The 20265-nt window shown below is 41.5% G+C and overlaps 1 protein-coding gene across 3 annotated transcripts in view; it reads right to left on the reverse strand.

Moving 5' to 3' along the window:
- Positions 1-954: 954 nt before the first annotated feature.
- The window catches only part of LOC110859048 (rho GTPase-activating protein 100F), a 111691-nt gene continuing 92380 nt past the window's right edge, over positions 955-20265 (reverse strand). For all 3 annotated transcript variants that reach the window (XM_035859217.1, XM_035859216.1, XM_035859218.1), the window contains 7 exons: positions 16419-17799; positions 12693-12853; positions 10424-10510; positions 10251-10362; positions 4562-5878; positions 3711-4187; positions 955-3314 (listed from right to left, as the gene is read on the reverse strand). In XM_035859217.1, the coding sequence (XP_035715110.1) occupies positions 3244-3314; positions 3711-4187; positions 4562-5878; positions 10251-10362; positions 10424-10510; positions 12693-12853; positions 16419-17799 (3606 nt within the window). In that variant the 3' untranslated portion in view covers positions 955-3243. The remainder of the gene's footprint in view (positions 3315-3710; positions 4188-4561; positions 5879-10250; positions 10363-10423; positions 10511-12692; positions 12854-16418; positions 17800-20265) is intronic.

Consider the following 20265-nt stretch of genomic DNA (forward strand, 5'->3'; position numbering starts at 1 on the left):
TAGAAATTGCATTTGAATACATTGGGTAGGGGTGGACTGAGATTACGCGCCAACCCGTCATCCATGGGAACCTTAAGAATTAGTTGTGATATTATTTGCTGCTCGAGGAGACCGCGATGATTGCCATTCTACACGAAACACTGAGTTTTTGCTCACCAGACAAATCCTGGCCTCCCTTTTCTACTTTTCGCATAGCACTTTCCTTTCGTGCCTTGCCGGATTTATTTTTAGCTACGAAATATTTACATACGCATCCTTGCCCAGTCTAATTTTACCGTTTCCTTCTTTAAATACAAAATTCAATCCTGGTTTGAGTTTGAATTTTATGATTATGATGATGATAAATTTTTTAGGATTTTACTGCTTGGATAGGTAAGTCGTATCTTACTTATTTGGGTAAGTATTTATTAGTGAAAACCTGCTAATTGTAGTAAACTTAAGTATTTAACTATCAGTGAAGCTACGATGGTACAAATATCTGGAAATATTACTGCCTTTTTGATACAAACATTCCACTTTCACCCATCCAGACTAATGGTTTTTTATAAAAATTCGATCCTGTTAAGTAGTCACATTTCAATTTTGTTGAAATTTCGGAACTACCTAGTTCAAGGAAATACATGCAAGGTTTTTTGACCGAGTCGGTGAAATTTTTGAGGAAAGGTTTGAGATGAAGGTTGACAAATTTTCACGGGATTTTAACCCATGAAAGGAGCTAAATTCCACTTTGATGTTTATTTTTTTTAACTTTTATGTCGACAAAATTCCACCGATTCCGTCCAGAAACCTTGACGGCATTTGGTTGGACTGGGTCGTCTCCCGAAATTTTGAAAAAATTGGACTGTTGCCCTTAACACGATCGCCTTATTATCTACGAGTTATCAATATTCTTATCATACTTAGCCAGTAATTTGTAGTAATACGACAGTGATGACTATTATTTTGTAAATATGGATTTACGTCTCGCCTCCTTGCGACTAATACTATAATTTTGTAGGTGTACATACATACATAAATCTAGTAAAAATGTTCATGAATATGATATGTCCTTGACTCTGAACAACAAAGTTTTTCAGTTTTCATTTCATTTTTTGTATTTATACATAAGCACACGTTAGCAGCGTCAATTTATTTAGCCTTTCTCCTCCTTTTTTTTATTAAGACCGGAGATGTTTTTTTTGCTCTCCGAAATCCCACCATATTCAGTAACTTTTAATCGTAATTACTGGGCTCACTCGACCCCACTGCCTCACCTCGAAATATGTTAATTGCTTAAATGGTTTCACCTAATGTTGGATGAGAATTACATTTTTTTTCACGCTAACCTGCTGCCGTCCCTTTCCTTACTTACGCCTAGTCTCACTTGACGATAGCCGGGAGGGGGCTATTTCTTATTTCCGATGGGTTTGTTAAGGTTTCATTTTATTACACTGTTTGATCGGTTTATTATTGCTTCAAAATCACCCAAGCATGAATTCTAGGTAGGAATTTGGTAAATATGTAGGTTTATAGTTATATTTAAATCCTATGAAATATGTACGGGATTTGGTGGTGTTAAAAAAGTAAAATTTTGCCATATTTACATACGCCCATGATTCGTAAATAGAGTATGAATATCAAAAGTGAAAGGGGTTGAGGCAATACTTGATGAATACACACGAGTGAGTGCGTGAGTGCGTAAGAAATGTACAAAAGTCCTGTTTTTTTAAGGCTAAAATCTATGATAGTTTTTTAAAAATCTATGTGGTTAGTTAGGTTAGAAAAAAATACGGTGTAAAAATAGAGCATTTTGACCTCTGTGGTTTCTATTGGTTGGTTTTCTGGGGCTGGGATCCCCACGAAAAGACAAGAATCTGCATGGAGAAAAGGACAATTTGGCGAAAATAGTGGTTTTGTGAAGAAATTAAGTTTTTACCTCTGTCAAGATGAATGCACTCCTGAGCGTCCTCACGACAGCATGGCCACACTCACTCACGTAGCAAAGTACATGCGGCAATCAAAAAATTTGTGTTGCGAGAGAGAGATTCGAAATTTATGACTGCAAATCTCGCAGATTTTTGCGAAATATGTAAGAACATGCCCATTTGCTAGGTAAATTTTCTCTAAAAATATATCCTGCAAAATATTCCTGCAAACTTTTGCAGGAAAATTTTAGCAAAATCTCATGTTGCTATACTGAAATTGTGAGATATTCCAAGGTTGACGAGAGTACACTCATCGCTTTCACGATTTTTTTAAAACAAAGTATTTTTGACAGCGATAAAATATTAATTTCTTCACAAATCCCGTATTTTCGACTGACTTACCTTCTCAGCGTAGATAGATTTTCGCCTTTTTGTGGGTGTGACAGCCCCCGAAATAAATTCAAACCATGGGAAGAACGGGGTTCAAAATACTCCATTTTGACCCAGTATTTTCCCACCCCTGTTTTACTAATTTATTTAGTTATTGACTTGTCTGAATCGAGGTAGGACCGGAATTTCGGTGGGTTTTGGAGTGCAAATAGGTTGACATGATAATACTGACAAATCGACTTTCTCTCTTTTCCCTGCTGCTACAATTTTCATTTTAGGAAATCTCATCAATCGAGGTAATTAGTTAGCTAGAAGTATTACAATATTCCTTTTTTAGGTTAAGGTTGAGAATTTCAAGGAATTTTTCCGTCACTTTTTTCCCTAATTAGATATTTATGTAGAACAATTACTTAATGATTATTCAAATACAATTATTAATTACTGGTTTGACATACTTATATTTTAGGTTAACTGTTACGTATTTCTTTTAATTATTATTGGTAAAAGGTTTGGCAGTAGGTTTTGTTGGATTCTTTGTTCGTTTTTAGCTGAATGTTGAATGAACACGTGTACCGCCGCCTTGACTATTCTTGTGCACGTGGATTTGTGTAACGTCGTCACTTGAAATTCACGCCGTAGTCGTCGTCACCAGACCGGAGTTTTGTCGTCGGGGGTCGAAAGTCGTAGAAAAATGTAAAGTTGTGAAGAAGAGAAGATGAAGAAGAATTAGTTGTCTTGCGTGTGCATGCATGGGACACACGGCTAATTTACATAATTTAATTTACACGAGAAGAAAAAATATGATGGGAGTGAATCCACGTATAAAATTCCCTTGGTTGAAAAAGTCGATGAGAGAGAGAGAGAGATGTAAGCGTTAAGTTCGTCGTTTTTGATGTAAAAAATTATGAAATTTAGTATAAATAAATATTTTGAAATCAGTTCTTGTGGACTACGTTAAAAAGTCTTCTTCGCCGTTCTCTTCCTTGATTGTGTAGCAGTCTACTTCGAAAGCTTCGCGGCCTGCAAAGGCGGAGAAAGTTTAGACATTGGAGTAGAGGACCAAAACCTCCTGGCCATCTCCCAAGGTATGCTCTCTGATTTTGAGAGAAATAGTCACAAATTATCACAAATTTAATCAGCATGAAATTTGCACGAAGTTTGGCCGAGATATTTGCATCCGAAGAGGCAATAGAAAAGGCACAGTATATTTGGAAAGTGCAAAGTTTGTCGACTTGAAGACGTGTTTTTACTTCCTCGGATGCAAAAGATATCACCGCCAGTTGAAGGATTGGTGGATCGTGTCGTTTGAAAATTTCATATGAGTAAATTTGGCATTAAGTTTGTCATTAAGTTTGACCAAAATCTGCGAGCATCCGCTGGGAGACCAGGGGTTAAGTGAAATAAAATCATGTATACCATCCAGCGACGGGGTCCTAACGGGAGCTGCTCGTCCCAGTCTGGGCGGGACGGGGGGAGGCATGGCGGGCGGGCTGGACGTGGGGGAAGGTTGGCTGGGCCTGCGATCCAGTCTGGGCGGGACTGGCGGTGGCGTGCTGAGCGGGGTGGTGCCCGGACTGGACCCCTTGCTCCCGGCCCCCGGCTGGCTCTGGACCGTGGTAGGGGTGGTCGTGGAGCTGCCGCCGGACGACCCCCCGCTCCCGCCGTTCGTCTCGTTGGGCACGGTACCACCGCAGGAGTGGCCGTTGCTCTGCTTGGGCCTCGTTCCCGGGGAGTCCTGCCGGTCCGAGTAGTCCTCTGAGTCGGAGGAGCACGAGGACGCGAGGCGTTGGCGCATGGCGGAGCCTGGTTTCGGCGGCGGGGGTGGTGGGACTGGTTTTGGACTGCCGAAACCAGGCTTGATCATTTGCGGGGGCGGGTACGACGGCTCCATGGCTAAATTAATAATCAAAGCATAAATGAGTTATTTTATGTTATAAAGAATCCCATTTTGACCATGGGTAATTTCAGCAATATAGATTTTTTGGGAAAGGTGTGCGATTCAATTGGTGCTTCTTAAATTCGTTAGCTAGCGAAATTTTCCTGGTGACCGACCTAATTGAAATTGCTCACAAACTCTGCATTATTTTCATCTCTATTGAATTAAAAAATATGTATTTCCAATGGAATATACAATTTTAAATTTTTGTTAGGGTAAGCTTGGCAAAAAATCTGTGCATTTTCTCCCCAGAAATTGGGATCTATGACTTGATATGGTTTCGAAACTCTCCTGAATGCCCCCATGACTTTCCTCCCCTCCTCTCACTCACCGTAGTATTGCTGAGGAAGGTCTTGCCGGCCCTGTTGGAAGGGGGAATATTGCTGCTGCTGTTGCGTCGCCGGGGGGATGTTGCTTATCCGGTTGTTTATCAGGTCTGGATCGGTCGAAGGGGGCGAAGAGTACTCGAGTGGTTGCTGCTGTTGTTGCGCCTCGTGCTCGGGGGGCGGCGTGTTCTGGTGGTGATGGTGGTGGTGGTGGTGCCCATTGTTGGCCCCGTTGTTGTTGTTGTTACCATTGTTCCCCGTCGTGTTGTCCTCCTGACTCGTGCTGAAGCTTTTCGGGATCGAGGGCAGCCTTCTTTTGGAGCAGATCGAGTTGTTGCTCGAGTTGCTGCTCGTCGTCGTCGTGGAGCCGCCGTCTTCGAAGGAGTCCGCCCGCTCCGCCCGGCCCGGCAGCGGCGGCCCACCCCCGATGGACTTGCGCCCCATGAAGGGTGAAGCGGGCACGGCGGGCTGGTGCGGCGGGGACGTCACGTGGTGCATCATGTTGTGCTGCATGGCCAAGATGTTTGAGACCTTCTCCCCGCTCTGGAGCTGGGCGTAGTACTCGAGGCGTTCCTGGTGTTGTTGCTGCTGTTGGAGGTGTTGCGCGGCAGCGACGGCGGCGGCAGAGCCATTGGCGAGAACGGTGGCGCCATTGGATGGCGTCGTTTCGAAGACGGAGGCTCTATTGCGCACGGAAACGGTGGCGAAGACGTCGTCGCCGGACCCCTCGCCGCCGGAGAGGTCGGCGCCGCCGCCGTTCCCGAGGAGGAGGCTGAGGGGGTGAGGGGGCTGGTGGGCAGAGGCGACGAGGCTTTCCCTGGTGGAGGAGGTGGAGACGACGTGGTGGTGGTGCTGATGGGACGGGGTGGGCGAGGTGACGGACGTAGTGGAGAATTCCGACGTGAGTGAGTAGTTGGAGGCGGTAGTTTGTGGGGGCGTGAGAGCCTGCGTGGTCACGGAGGTGAGCGAGCTGGACGTGGTGGATGGCGTGAGGGTGATGGGATACCCCCCAGGCCCACCGAGAGCGGATGGATAGTTGTTGTTGTTATAGGGCGCGGACCCCCCCATTGCGAGGTGGTGGGGCGCCTTGACGCTGCTGGTGGGGCTGGGGGAGGATTCGCTAAGAGAGGAAGGGGACGCCTTGGAAGGGGGGCTTTGGGGGGAGTAGTCCCGCTGGAGGGAAGCCGAGGAGGAGGTCGGCGGCCGTTGCTTCCGCGACAAAAGGATTGAGGCTGGGCTGGAACTGGGCGGGAAGGGGCGGCCTTTCCCCAAAAGCGAAGGCCCCTTCCGTACTGCTTCCACTCCCGCTCCCGCTGCCCGAACTGTCTGACAAACAAGAAACGCACTGATGAACCAAAATCGAGTTGGGGAACTTTCTTCTACTCGGTATTTATCAGTATTTATGATTCTGATTTTTAATGTGGGAGGAGTTTGCTTTCTTTTCGAGAAAAAGAGGACCAGTTTTTTTTGTAAAATTGAGTGAAAGACGATTTGCAACGTTAACGTAGGACTGGATGAGTCATTGTCCAAATCGGCACATCATCGGTCATTGCTCCGCACTGGGAATTTATTTTAAAATTCTGGACAATAAATTTGTAGAGCGGGGAATTTTTTAAAATCCAGATTTTGAAACTTTTGATTTTTAAAGAAGGAGATCTCAAAGTTAAGAAACCTTCAGAAAAATTGGAACTCATGGAAAGTGGCTGAAAAACTCACCATCATTCCATTAGTCAACTGACTAACTACAAATTTGTGGCCCAGAATTTAAAAATAAATTCCCAGAGTAGAGAAATCATTAAAACTGTGGTGATTTTGGCGATGAGTCACCGAGTACTACAGTATTAACTGTAACCAAGAGAAAGTTTAGGGACTGATGAACTCTTCTCACCCGTCATTAAATTATCACAATTACGAGACATTAAAAGATGGATGGATGGGAGCGATTTGAGTAAAATGAGATGATAAAGGCGAAATCATGGAATTAATGGGAATCTAAAATGTTTATGGTTTATCATAAAAACTTTCTTGGAGCCATTTCCTCACTCGGATCTTTTACAAATCGACAATTAGGACAGAGTCGATTGGAGGAACGCTTTCTCCTCGTAATTCAGTCGATTTATGGAGTCAGATTTTGGAAGTAGACTCGAGTCGTAAAAGGGAAAGAAAGTTTACAAACGGTGTTTATTGACTTTCTCTCCGTTACGATCTTTCCAACAAGTTCAGCAGCCGACGAAAAACCAAATCATGCAATTATTAGTATAATTTCCTCCAGCATCTACTATACTACACTCTCAAAAATAATGTCACCCTTTTGAAAGTTAAATAAATGCACCCTTGAGTCTAAATTTTAAGTAAACCATACTAAACCCAGAATAATCTTTACTCTTCATTAATTCTGTACGTTAACGTTGTGCAGGATTTATTTATTGTTGAATTGATTGACAGTGTACACTCAAAATAAGGTAGTAATGAATCATTACCATGCGGAATGACTATGTGTCTCTACCACGTCGGTTACGATTTGTCGTAGAAATGGTAATAATAAGTTCAGGGAAATTCAAATTCATTACCAAATATTAAGGAAGTGAATACCATTATGTATTAAATTTGAATTTCCCTGAACTTAGTATTACCATTTCTACGACAAATCGTAACCGACATGGTAGAGACACATAGTGATTCCGCATGGTAATGATTCATTACTACCTTATTTTGAGTGTATTTACTTTTCGAAAGGGTAACATTATTCTTAAGAGTGTACTCGTCCACTAAATTATTTGAATCTATGCTATTAATGCTACAACACTACGTATACAACAAAATAGTGCATGTAGGTACATATATTTTTGCTTTGTGTAAATGTGTGTAGCCAACTATGTATACCACGTGTTAAACACAAAAAATTCATTCACAACGAATCCGCATCGCTAGCAATGAAACTTAGCAAAAAAACAAAGGTCACAAGTTCCCCAAAAAAATTGGAACTGCTCATCTTCAAAGGTAGTATTTAGTTGGCAATTTGTTTTCAAAATTAGGTTTAGAACATGCTAATAATGTTCGTATAATATGCGAATGCGGAAAGAATATGCTCAAAGTTCACAAGTTAGCAACAAATTGTGGATTGAATGTGAATTTGCGAGCTAAAAATGTAGGATCTAATTAGGAAATGTATTTTTTCAAAAATTATGTTGTTGTGATGCGAACACATTATGAATGCCCCACAAGTTCGAATAATTTTAAAAATGCATTTGCCAACTTGCTGATCTCCAAGGCTTGGATTTGGTTGGGATTTTTTTCCTATTTCGAAATTATGTAGCGATGCGAACTCGTAATGAATCTGGGCATTGTTCTGGTAAATATTAGAAAATTTTAGAATGGGGTGGAATGAATTATAAATGCGTGTGTAGTTGGCATACATGCAGCGAGCCGAGTATTGATTATGCCTTTGTGTCCACGAAATAATAAATTCAGAGAGAGAGAGAGAGAGAGAGACGAGTAGAACAAAGAAAGTGCTCATTTACATACGAGGAGAACTTTGTCTGCTAACAATGGAGACGCAAACCACGTTCAACCCAAATTACTTTTTGGCTAAATTAGTTTGAAATAGCAACTCTTTCTTTACAAACATTTAGTGCGGCACTTGAGTGGATGCGAAAAATTCGGCTAGTTATGGGCGCCAATAGTTTGCGAAAATGTGTAACTGCTACCACAGAATCTGCACATATTTATTCTGCTAGGAAACCGAAGAACTGGCGGTGCGCAGAACTTGCTGAAATTTCCGCATCTACTCATGTGCCGCACTAAATAATGCTCTTTCGAACGAAGGTGGTCAAAAAATGATCTGCATTGAACAGGGTTTGCGCCCCCATTGCGAGTAAAAGGTTTGCAACAATGTTTTCCAACTTGACTTTAGGCAAGATAAGTTTTGACTTGACTTCCCTCCCTGTATTTGCCTATATTTTTGGGTGTTTAATTAGCAAGATATTCCACCATGCACCTTTGTTGGAGAGAGATCAAGTATCCTGCATGCATGAACTGGAACCTTGATCAAAGGTGAGGCAAGGAGGCGTGTGAAGAGAAAGCGACTCAATTATTAAACCAACCTTTGTTTTCCGAGTATTGTAATCGCATCATTAGTTCTCTTTACTTGCATGCCCGCCCAGCAAGACTGAACTAATCGGATGAATGATACCTTTTCAGGCGAAAGGTTCCTCACCACTTTCTTTGCTCGAGATCATGCAAATAGTTGTCTCCTTTCATGCACGTAATTCAATTAGTTGAAATTGTATTGCGAATTAAAAATTTGGTTAGTTTGAAGCAGAGCAACGAGTGGAGAGACACTTGAATTCGTAAGATCGAGCAATTTCTGAAGAGTTGTTTGCCATTTTTAGGAATTTCACTAATTTTGGTGCGAACAATGGGGACTTGAATTGTGTAATTATGTAATTGGGTTTTTTTTCTACTCGACTGCAAAGTATTTAGCAGAGGGGGGAAATATGTATATACTTTGTGAAAATAGGAAGGATTATGAGCCAGGTTGTTGGCAGGGTATGGATTTCCGGGGGTGTTACACCCACAAAAAAAGACGGGAATCTATACGTGAAGAAAGCTAAAGTCAGTGGAAAATACAGGGTTTCGAAGAAATTAACTTTTATCGCTATCAAAATATCGTATTTTGAGAGCGATGAAAAGTTAAGTTCTTTAGAAATAATGTACTTTCGACTGCTAGTTGACGTCTGTAGATTCTGGTAATTTTTGTGGGTGTAACACCCCCGTAAATCCAAGCCCTGGGAAGAACGGAGCTTAAAATAAGGTGTTTTTACAAAGTGTTTTGCCCACCTTGGCAAACTACATACTCGGTAAGAATGGAACCTTTTTCAAGCTACACCGGGATTAGTTATGTCAAAAAATCAGGCCAAAAATTAGGAATCACATGGCGCTAACCATTCCGTTGAATGGTCAGCGCCCTTTGAAGAAAAACATTGGGCGTGAAAATTCAAATTTCAATTTTCAAAATTCAATGAGGCGAAAGCCAACTACTTTTTGACTCCAATATTTGTATTCAAAAGGTCCAATAAAAGGAATGGTGAGCGCCATGTGATTCCTAATTTTTGGCCTGATTTTTAAGGTTCCCATGGATGACGCGTTGGCGCGTAATCTCACTCTGCCCCTATCCAATGTATTCAAATGCAATTTCTAAAATCGAATCAACTCCATGAGTTTTGAGATAAATGCAACTTTTGATATTTTAATGTAAAGATAATTTTTGGTACTACAAAACCTTGGTGTTTTGAAAAATTAAAAAATTCATTTGCTATTTTTGCACACTAATTTGTTTCAAAAATGAATTTTCTAATTTTTCAAAACACCAAGGTTTTGTAGTACCAAAAATTAGCTTTACATTAAAATATCAAAAGTTGCATTTATCTCAAAACTCATGGAGTTGATCCGATTTTAGAAATTGCAGATAGGGGCAGAGTGAGATTACGCGCCAACGCGTCATCCATGGGAACCTTAAATATAACTCGTTACACGATTCCGGTCTATATAGCTTGAAAAAAGGTTCGGTTTTAAGTATTTAAATTGTAGCTAATTATGTACATACAGTGGCGGTGGTTTGTGAGTAGTTGGTTGGTGCGTGCGTGGTGTTTCTGGCAAGAAATGAGTTTAGTATTGAAATCGAAATACTGTTACCTGATTTGGCTGGCCATGTTTCCAACAAGTACTGAAGGACCTTGATGGGCGGCTGGAAATCCACACTTTCCACGGACATGTCATAGTGGATCATCAAAATCGGGCCGAAACACTGCACAAAAATGGCGGGTTAGATCCCATTTTTTATCAGAATTTAATTTAACTGGACTCACGACGGCGAGTTGCTGAGGGCCCATTTTGTTCCTATCGCTTAGTGAACACACGAGACTTAGGTGCTCCAAAATTAGGAGCAGAGTGCACTGTGAATATAGAGAAAAGAATGTTTTCTTCATTATTTTGTGGGAATAAGATTTCCGAAAATAAATTATAAAAGGGGAGGGAGAAATGTAAATTTTTAGGGCAAGATATAGTCCGACGACGACGACGAGGTGTGTGAACCCGGGATAATTTGTTTGAAGAAGGAACTCAATTTGTCGTTGTGCTTTCTCCGCCACTTTCTCCGCCGCCGGTCACCTTTCCCTCCTTTCTCGATCCCATAACTTTGCTCCCATTCAGTGGCGGCGGAAGTGAGGGGACATTTTCCCCGCAGAAATTAAGAAAAATCCCATCTTCCCCATGTGAATAGACCCCTCGTCCTCTCATCTCGCTCTCGCAGTGTCAATGTCCCCAACTTCCGCCGCCACTGGTCCCATTACTACACAGTCGGCGTCATCCTTGTCTAATAATAAAAGGAGGAGGAGGAGAAGAGGGCTGATGTGACGCGTAATGCTGGTGGATCAGGACCAAGTAGGCAATTTGAAACATGTCTTGAATAGCAATTTGGGGAGAAAAGATGGCCGAGAAGAAGAGACACGCGAGAAGGAGGAAAAAATCTCTCGAAAAATGAGGAAATGGTAGAAATTTGGAAAGGTTTTAAATATTTAATGGGTCCAGCCAAGGTATTTTTATTGAGTAAGTTATTGTACATAATATGGAGTAAAAAAGCAGGGTTCCGTTTCTGCCGGGAAGATTTCTTGCTGTGCAAAGGGGGAAATGTGAGGTGCAAGAAATATGCGTCATCTAGCCACGTGCTGTATGAAGTATAGCGGTGATACGACAAATATGTAAAGACAAATATGTAACCGATATTCATGTAACGACGTATATGTCGCATATTTGTTTTAACATATTTGTCGGGTTACATATTTTCCGGTTATATATATGTCGCTACATAAAGGTCGTGACATAAATGTCGGTTACGTATTTGTCACCCCGTCAAGTATAGCGACTGGAATTATTTTCTCGCGCTTTGGATTTCTTGCAAGTCAAAATATTTATTTCCCTGCAAGAAAAACCTACTTTCTCCCCGCTATTTCTGGCACGTGGTTGCTTATTGGAGGAGAAACACTGGATGGGAGAGAGGAAAATGTCGGTATGGATATTGATTAGCTGGCCGTACAAAGTGGGGAGTTGGTAAAAGTGGTGGAAATCGAGGTGGTTTGTTACTTCTCTGAAAAGGATAAGTTTAGGGTTTTGGTTATTGATTATGGGCCAACGAGGCGACGACCCGGCGGGATGAATACTTTGTTAACACCACAACTGGAGAAAGTGGAACCTTGTTTGTCCCCCTACACGCGGAGGTTGGCTTTGTATAGGCGACTATCTCACCCTGTAATCTTAACCCGAATGGGAAATGAGGCTCACGACTCGTATTTACATACACATGTACACGTATAACGAGGAAGATATAGCATGTACATAAACAGAAGAGGGTGGGTATGTATTTACGAAAATAGAGAAAATTCATACACTCTAAATAAATTTGATTAAAATTTACTCAATTTTGAGTAAAATTGCCACCAAAGCAACTATTGAGTAAAATTTACTCTGACAAAGGTAAAATTTACTCAAGCTTGAAAGATTTTTGCTCAACTTTGAGTAAATTTTACTCTTGTCAGGGTAAATTTTGCTCAACAGTTGCTTTGGTGGCAATTTTACTTAACTTTATTTACAGTGTATATTTACGAGATATGTAAAACATGAAACTAATTTGCAAAATTTTAGTACTCTTGAATTTAATGCGCTAGATTTTTTTGTGTTCGAATTTCTTGGGGGCAAAAATTTGATCTCAAAATCGTTGAAATATGTATTTACAAAACATACGTATTAATAAACTATGCAAAATATTTACGTATTTTTCAAAGAATATGGGAAATATTTAAAAATATTTTTAGATGTCTGAAAACCTAGAAATTTGTAACAAAATGTTTTGGAATTTTTGCGACCTGCACGGAGTTGGGCAACACCCGGCATAGTTCGACCGTCATAAAATGGAAAAATAGAAAGTAAATACATATCCGCTCTCTGTACATACGAGGGAGTAAGTTTAAGATGGATTTATTTAAATTTTAAAAAATTGAATTGAAATAGATAAATGAATGGAATGGAATAAATTCATTTAATATTTTCTAGGTAGTAAATAAAAATATTGGATTTTCTTACCCGATTAGGTTTAGGTAGACATTCGATAATTGAGAAGAGGAGCCTGGCATTTCCTTCGGGATCGTCGGGAAGGCAGACGCTGAGCGCGTCCACGAGCATGTGGTACAAGGACTTTGTGAGTAAAGGTTCCGGCAGTTCGCGCAAGTAGTCTTTCAGCACGCCTGCACGATTTCCAGCACAAAAATATAATAAGTTTCCAATGATACATTTACTTTGGACTACACGGAAACAATGCGTGAATCATGCGAAGAAGCGACAGAGATGGGCAAATAGTTTGAAAAAATAGAGTATTTTCAGCTCGGTTCTTAATAGGGCTCGAATTTCCGGGGAACTTACACCCACAAAAAAACGAGAATCTAAATACGTGAAGAAAATAATAGTAACGCGAAAATATGGGTTTTGTTAAGGAATTAACTTTTTATCGTTGTCAAAATACTTCATAGTTAGGTTAGTTTTTTTGTGATAATATTGTATTTTGTATTTATTTCGAGGTGAAATGTTAATTTCTTCAGAAATCATGAATTTTCGTGAGACTTTTGTCTTCTCCGCGTAGATTTTCGTCTATTTGTGGGCATATTAACAGTCGTAGAAATCCAGCAGAACGGAGTTGAAAATACAATATTTTGGCCATCTCTGTGGGAAGCGAAATTCTTACGCGGCGGTGTCCCCCCCATTTTCATACATCATTTTTATACCTTCTCCATAATTTATGACGTAACAAAAGCACCCCGACGCATACAAATGACTTGATCAAGATTATTTGTCCTGCTAACAAGGTAATAATTTGAATGGGTAATTTTTTTTGCAGGGGCAGGAACAATACGACAACACGTTCATAATTAGATTTGCATACGTACGTACGAGAAGAGAAAGAAATGTTGACGACACGCTATCGAATTTATTCAGCTGCATGTGTAAAAGTGTAAAGTTGCAAGTGTGACACGTACGTAACTGGGTCAGCTCATTTTCTCCGAGAATGGAGATAGACCAGTGTGTGCTCTCGGATTTTGGGAAAAATAGTGTCGACCGATCACAAATTTAATTAGTTTGAAATTTGCGTAAGGCAGGATCTCCGAATGGGTATATTTGCATCCGAAGAGGAGAAAATACGCAATAAATTTGGAAAGTGTCTAATTTTTCGACTTTAATTCGCGTTTTCTCCTTTCTGGTTCTAAATGTTTGTCAAATAAGCCAATTTAAAGATCGTGCAGTGTGCAAATTTCAAACTAAATTTGTTACTGATTGATATCCTTCATCTGAAAAAATTATGGCCCTAAAAATTCCAAGCGGTTGTGAGACGTGATTTTTGTATTTTCTACTTTACAAAAATTTATTTCGGTGTCAGAAATCAAGGTTGTTAAGGAATTACATAATTTCAACTGGACAACCTTTCAGAGAAATTTGAGTCGGCGACGTAAATAGGCCACACTTTTTTTTAAAAGTTTTTTGGTAAAAATAGCTTAAAAATCAGAGAGCATACTCTCGTCGTCCTCCACCGTGAGTTTACCCTCAACCAAAATTCTGGGCACGTAATGTCAAGCAAAATTGGTTATTGGTGTGCCAAAAATACACACAGCAAGGAACGAACGAACGAGCGATTAGTACTCATCAAAGAGAAAAAGAGAGAGGAAAATAATGCGAAGTAGACTTTTGCGTGCGGGTTATTTCTCAATTTTACTTTCTCCATTGAATGCAACTTGTAAACTTGTAAAGCTGAACATTTTTCTCTTCTCGCTGAGGTTGTGAGTTATTAATTAAGCGAAAGTTTAGTCCGAGGAAAGAGTAACACGTTAATTGGTTTAGTCGCGCAGGAGTAATTTTTCCGAGTTAGAAAGAAGCTTTCACTTTATTTAAGGAGGAGCACCGTCCTTGTTTCTTGGCTCGTAAAAAAAAGAGGAAACCGTTTTGTGAGCTATCTTCTTCTTATCTTGAGGATTGCATTTGGCACATGTCTCCAGAGTGAGGACTGTGAGGAGGAGAGAAAGTTATTCAACTTTCCAAAGTGGAAAACTTTCTCCGCTTGAATCCATTTCATTCAAATAGAGAGAAAAAAATCACTGTGCTCTTTTTTTAAGGTAGCCAGTGTTTCGTTTCCTTCGCTGGTTTTATGTATGGGTGTCTTGCAGTGGAAGTGGAGAAATACTAGAAATTCGGGGTGTGAGAAAGTGCAAGAAATATGCGACATCTAACGACGGGAAGAGTAATTTCTCGGGCGGTGCATTTCTTGCAGGGAGAAATAAATGCAAGAAACCACTTTGTTGCGATTATTTCTTGTCAGTTTATTGCCGATTCGCCACATTTCTTGCACTGTAAAGCATGGAATGGCATGGAAAAATTGCAAGAAATTTGCACCATTTAGCCTCATGTTGTATGAAATCTAGCTGTCCGACGTATGTACTTTCTCGCGCCTTGCATTTCTTGCAAAGAGAAATATTAACCTGCAAGAAACCACTTTCATGCAGGTGGTTACTTTCACCCGAAACCCTGGCCGTGGGTGTCTACCTGTACTGGTGCACTTTGGAGGCAGACGGTGTGCGGGGTGAATGTGACCCTATAACTCTGCTGCCTTTCATCGAGGAGCAAAAGGTCTTCTCAGCCTGGAGGAAACTTTCTCCGAGCGAGATGAGATTGGGATTCCTTCTCTTTTGCCATCCGAATCGCTGGAGAGCTGCTCCTAAACTTTGTGTATCATCGAGTTACACTCGCTCAGCGAGTCACCCTTCTCCACTTTACTGTTAAGGACTGAGAATGGAGGTCTCCCAACGTATGCTCACAGATTTGGACCAAACTAGTGTCAATCGATTACAAATATAATTAGTATGAAATTTGCAAATGGAACTATCTGCCAATGGTCAAGTTTAGCGGAGATATTTGCATCCAAAGTTGGAAAAATGCGCAGGAAATTTGGAAAATGAAAAATATGCCAGCCTTTTGGTGCGTTTTCTCCTCTTTTTATGCAAATATCTCCACCAAACCTGCGCATTGGCAGATGGTTCTATTTGCAAATTTCGTACTAATTATATTTGTGATCGATTGACGCTAGTTTGGTCCAAATCTGTGAGCATACGTTGGGAGACCTCCATTGTGAGTGTTGTGGCCTTTTTTTATTATTATTGCTATATTGGATTTGGTGGAGTGGAGCTAAGTGATGCGACAAATGGCGATCGACTCCGCTTAACTCGGTGCAGATTGTTTTTTTCTTCATGTGTAAACAACTTTCACCTTGAGAGAAAGTGTTTCTATGAGAGGGGGAAATTATTGTGGAGAGAGGGAGAGATGTTTTTTAGATTGTATGAATTTAGGGTTAGATGATTTACCATGAAAATCGGCACATTTTTAAGCATTTCATTGATCTGATAATTTAATTTAAACTTCTGGACGGGTGAAATTTGTAATCAGTGAGTTGATTAATGGAGTGGTGGTGAGTTTTTAAGCAAGTTTTGATGAGTTCCAAATTTTCTGAAGGGTTTTTTAAACTTGAGATCTCCAAACAGTTTCAAAATATGGAGTATATATTTTTTATAAAATTGGGAACTCCCTGCTCTACAAATTAGTTGTCCAGAATTTTAAAATAAATTCCCAAAGGAGAGAAATGATTAAAAATGTGGTGATTTTGGCGATGAGACCCTGCGTGAAACTACTCGCTAACGAGACACCTTAATAACTACGAGGTGAAAGCAAAGCGGACGACACACACAGAGCGAGACATTAAAACCCGTCCTTTACCTGTTATAACATTAATATCCGGCACATTCTCCGCCGACAAGTCGACACTCCTCGGACTGCGTTCAAACGCTTCCCTCAGCGCCTGTTTCTTCGTGGCGGACCCGCACAGGCGATACAACCCGATAATGTCGAGCCCTCTGCGCTCAATCTCCTCGATACAGCGCTGCACAATGAGCGGCACGTTCAGTCCGGAGTCCTCCTTTAGCACGATGTTGGCCACATTCGCGCCAAACAGCCCGATCGGTTTGGGATCTCGGTTGAAGGCAAATTCGGGCGGGGTGTGTCTCAACTTGACGTAAAGCGTCCCTCTCGGCTCCACCTTGATGGCGAGCTGGTGGAAATTGTCGGCATTCGTGTTGGGCGAGGCGAGCACGTGGAGCAGGTTGACGGAGCCCTTGTAACAGAGACGATGCCTTAACTGCGGGTCCCACGAGTAGATGAGGAAGTCGACCTCCTTATTGAGGACGAGGTCAAGGTCGAATATTTCATCCCAGTCGAAATTCTGATCCCCCGTGCAGACGACGGTGCGCGCCTTGTGGACGCGGTCGCATTCTAGGACGCAGTACAAGTCTCTCGTGCGTATCGAGGCATCCGTCGTTTTCACCGTGGAACGAAGCGCTCTTCCGGCGAGGAGGTGGACGCGCAGGATGCCCGAGTGTCCCGTGAGTGGGGGCGTGGCGGAGGGGTGGTCGACTCCGCCGGAGGAGGATTGGCTCATGGAAGGTGCGGGACGTTCGATCTTATAGCGGGAGAATTCGGACGGGTTGATGGTTAAGAGTTTGAGGCGGGAATCGCCCGTACCCGTGGATGTGATGGAGCCGCCACCTTGCGGCGTAGTTATGGTGGCGGTTGTGCCGCCGCCACCACTGCGAACAGAGAGCAGGGCGGCGGCGGAAGTGGGGCCGGAAGTTAGGCGGGAGGAGGATTTATCGGTGGCGGCGGCGGATAACTCGGCGAGGTCGTCTTTGAGACTTTCTCGGGAGAGGAGATCCCGCCCAATGAGGGAGCGGGAGAGGATTTCTTTACGTAAGAGGGACTCGTCCTTATCGGCGGATATGCGGTGGAGGAGTGAGGCTGACGGGGAGCGACGGCCGTCCACCCCGCCCGGACCGGTGACGGAAGAGATGAGGTCACGTGACCGGGATGGCGTGATGCTGACGAGGCGTCGGAGCGGGTCTGAGCTGAGGGACTCCTTGAGAGAGGAGGACGCTCCGGCGGGAGGTTCTCGTATTCCGAGGGCAGCTAAGGCGGAGGAAGTTGACGGGGAGCGGCCCGCGGCCAGGGCGCGGGCGAGCGTGGAGTCGGCGCCGGTAAGGGTGGAGGACGTGGTGGAAGTGAGATGGGTGCGGTACGAGTAGTACGGCCGTTGCTGTTGCTCTTGCTGCGATAAGATAAGTCTTGATAAGTTGATAAGTGGTGATATCAAGAGGATTCGTATTCATAGGGGTCGAAGAAGGGCTGGAAACCTCAGTTTTTGTAGGATTTATTTATACATAATTTTGTATTTTAGATACGTGTAATGCGGGAGGTGGAGTGTGCAAAATATGTGTGTAACCGATCATTGTGCAATTCTGGATCCTTTCAAATTTTGCGAACCGTGTCGTAACGTTGTTCTACTCGGGTGAGGAGAGCTTTATGCACACTCTTAATAAACTTGCTTCAAATTTACTTGTAAAATTTGCAAATTTTCAAATTTGACACAACTGTTTGTGTAAAATTTGTCCAATGAAAGTTAAAATTTAGCCAACGTTGTAAGATTTTCGAGTAAATTTTATCTTCGTCGGGTAAATTTTACACGAAAAGTTGTATCAGCGCAAATTTCACTGTTTATTTTATTATCCAAGTTTATTTAGAGTGTAGGAATTCCTCTCCTGTGAACCGCATCGCATAAATAAATTTGCATACGATTAATAATCATGGGGGATCTACATATGTATTTATGCAATTTCTCGCGTGTACGTGTCTCCATGGCGACGATGACACTTTTCGGGGCTATGTATCTCCGTGTCTACTAAAAGGATGAGTTCTTATCTGTCGTGGTTGATTAGATGGAGGCGCACATGGAATCGTTCTCATTCGAGTGACAGGAAAGTGAACTACAAATCTAGCAGGATGTCAGAATCCTGTTTCTTCTCCTCCGCCGCAGTGAAAGCAATCTAAAGAGAGAGATCCCCCCGCTACATATCTCGGCCTGCCTGGGTTTCTCCATGTGTCATGAAATTTTAATCAGCACCACCACCACCACGACCAGAGGAACAGAGGAAACAGTGTTTCCTACTAGTTCCTGGGACTTAACACGGGTCAAAACTGGGTAAAATAAGGTTGCACGTCCAAAATGCTAAGTGTCGAAAATGGGGGAAAAATTTTTGAAGTTCTTTGGTAACGATTTTTTTGCAATTTTGAGAGATTAAGTTTGAAAAAGTTTTACATTTTTTTATGAACAATTAAATAATTTACTGGGTAAAATAATTTTGCAAGTTCAAAATGTCAAACGCGTCGAAAATGGGGGAAAATTTTAGAAGTTCTTTATTAACAATTTTTTGCAATTTTATTCACATATAAATTTGAAAAAAGTTTTGCATTTTTTTATAAAAAATTAAGTAATTTTCAAAAACATACAGCATTACTCGGCAAGATGCTCAAAATTGAAAGGAGATTACTCTCTTTCGGATTATTGAAAAAGACGATGTCCCATTTTCTATTTTGGACGCTTTTGGACGTGCAAATTTAAGTGTGCAACCCTGGTTTAAACCGGTTTTGAAGGGTGGTTAAAAGGGGAGTGAGTGAAACCCTGAGAGGACAGCAACCCAAGTGCGGATCCGACTTGTCCTTTTTCTTGAACAAGCTGGGAACAAAACCACTCTGAAGCCGCAGCAGGAGAGAGAAAGTCGTTGTGCTGGAAAAGACTCTCAATTTCGTGTGTGCAGCATATGCGCCTCACTCACTTTCACCAGGACTAACTCGCTCCCTGGAATCTTGTCGAGTCGAAATGTAAACTTCATGATGCTGATGAGAATTAAGGTTGCATGTACAAAAACAACTAATCCCTTTTAACTGGAGCATGTCATTAGCAGAGGGCGGATATGTATTGACAAAAAAACAACGGTGAAATACGTGTTTAGTAGATGTTTACGAGAAAAAATGTCATAATATTGAAAAAAGACAATAAGAATTAAAAAATCGTATTTCTGAATGTAATACTCTGGATGGTTTGTGGTCGAATTTCTTTTAAAAAAATTTTGCCTAATGCGGTTGGAATATTTATGTCTGAAAACTATAAATATCTATGCAAAAAAAAAATACAAAATTCAGATCACAAATTTTTTTGTGAGTTAAGGAACACTGAAACGGTCGTCGTCAAATGAAAAAGTTGAAAATAAGCACATACATATCCGCCCCGCTGATGTTTTGTTTAGAAATGGAGTTGCGAAAATTGAATGCATAGAAATTTGGCTGGTGGCTATCAGTTGGCTTGCTTTCTTTTCTGGTCGTCTCTCTGTTTACTCAGCTAGCCTGAATTGTTGCCCGCATAATAAATAAGCAGAGGTGGGCAAAATACTTTGGGAAAAAAATAGAGTATTTTGAGCTCCGTCCTTCCCAGGTTTGGATTTTCAGGTTGTTACAACCACAAAATGAAGCCACGTGGAGGATACAACAGCGGTGCGAAAATAGTGGTTTTATCAAGAAATTAACTTTCTTTCGCTGCCAAAATACATTATTTTCACGACTTTTTTAAAATGAAGTAATTTACAGTGATAAAAAGTTAATTTCATCGTAAAACTACTATTTTCGCACGACTTGGCTTCTCCACGTGGCTTCTCCACGTGGCTTCTCGTATTTTTGTGGA

Source organism: Folsomia candida, unplaced genomic scaffold (genome assembly GCF_002217175.1).
Source record: "Folsomia candida strain VU population unplaced genomic scaffold, ASM221717v1 Fcan01_Sc024, whole genome shotgun sequence".
Taxonomy (NCBI): Eukaryota; Metazoa; Arthropoda; class Collembola; order Entomobryomorpha; family Isotomidae; genus Folsomia; species Folsomia candida.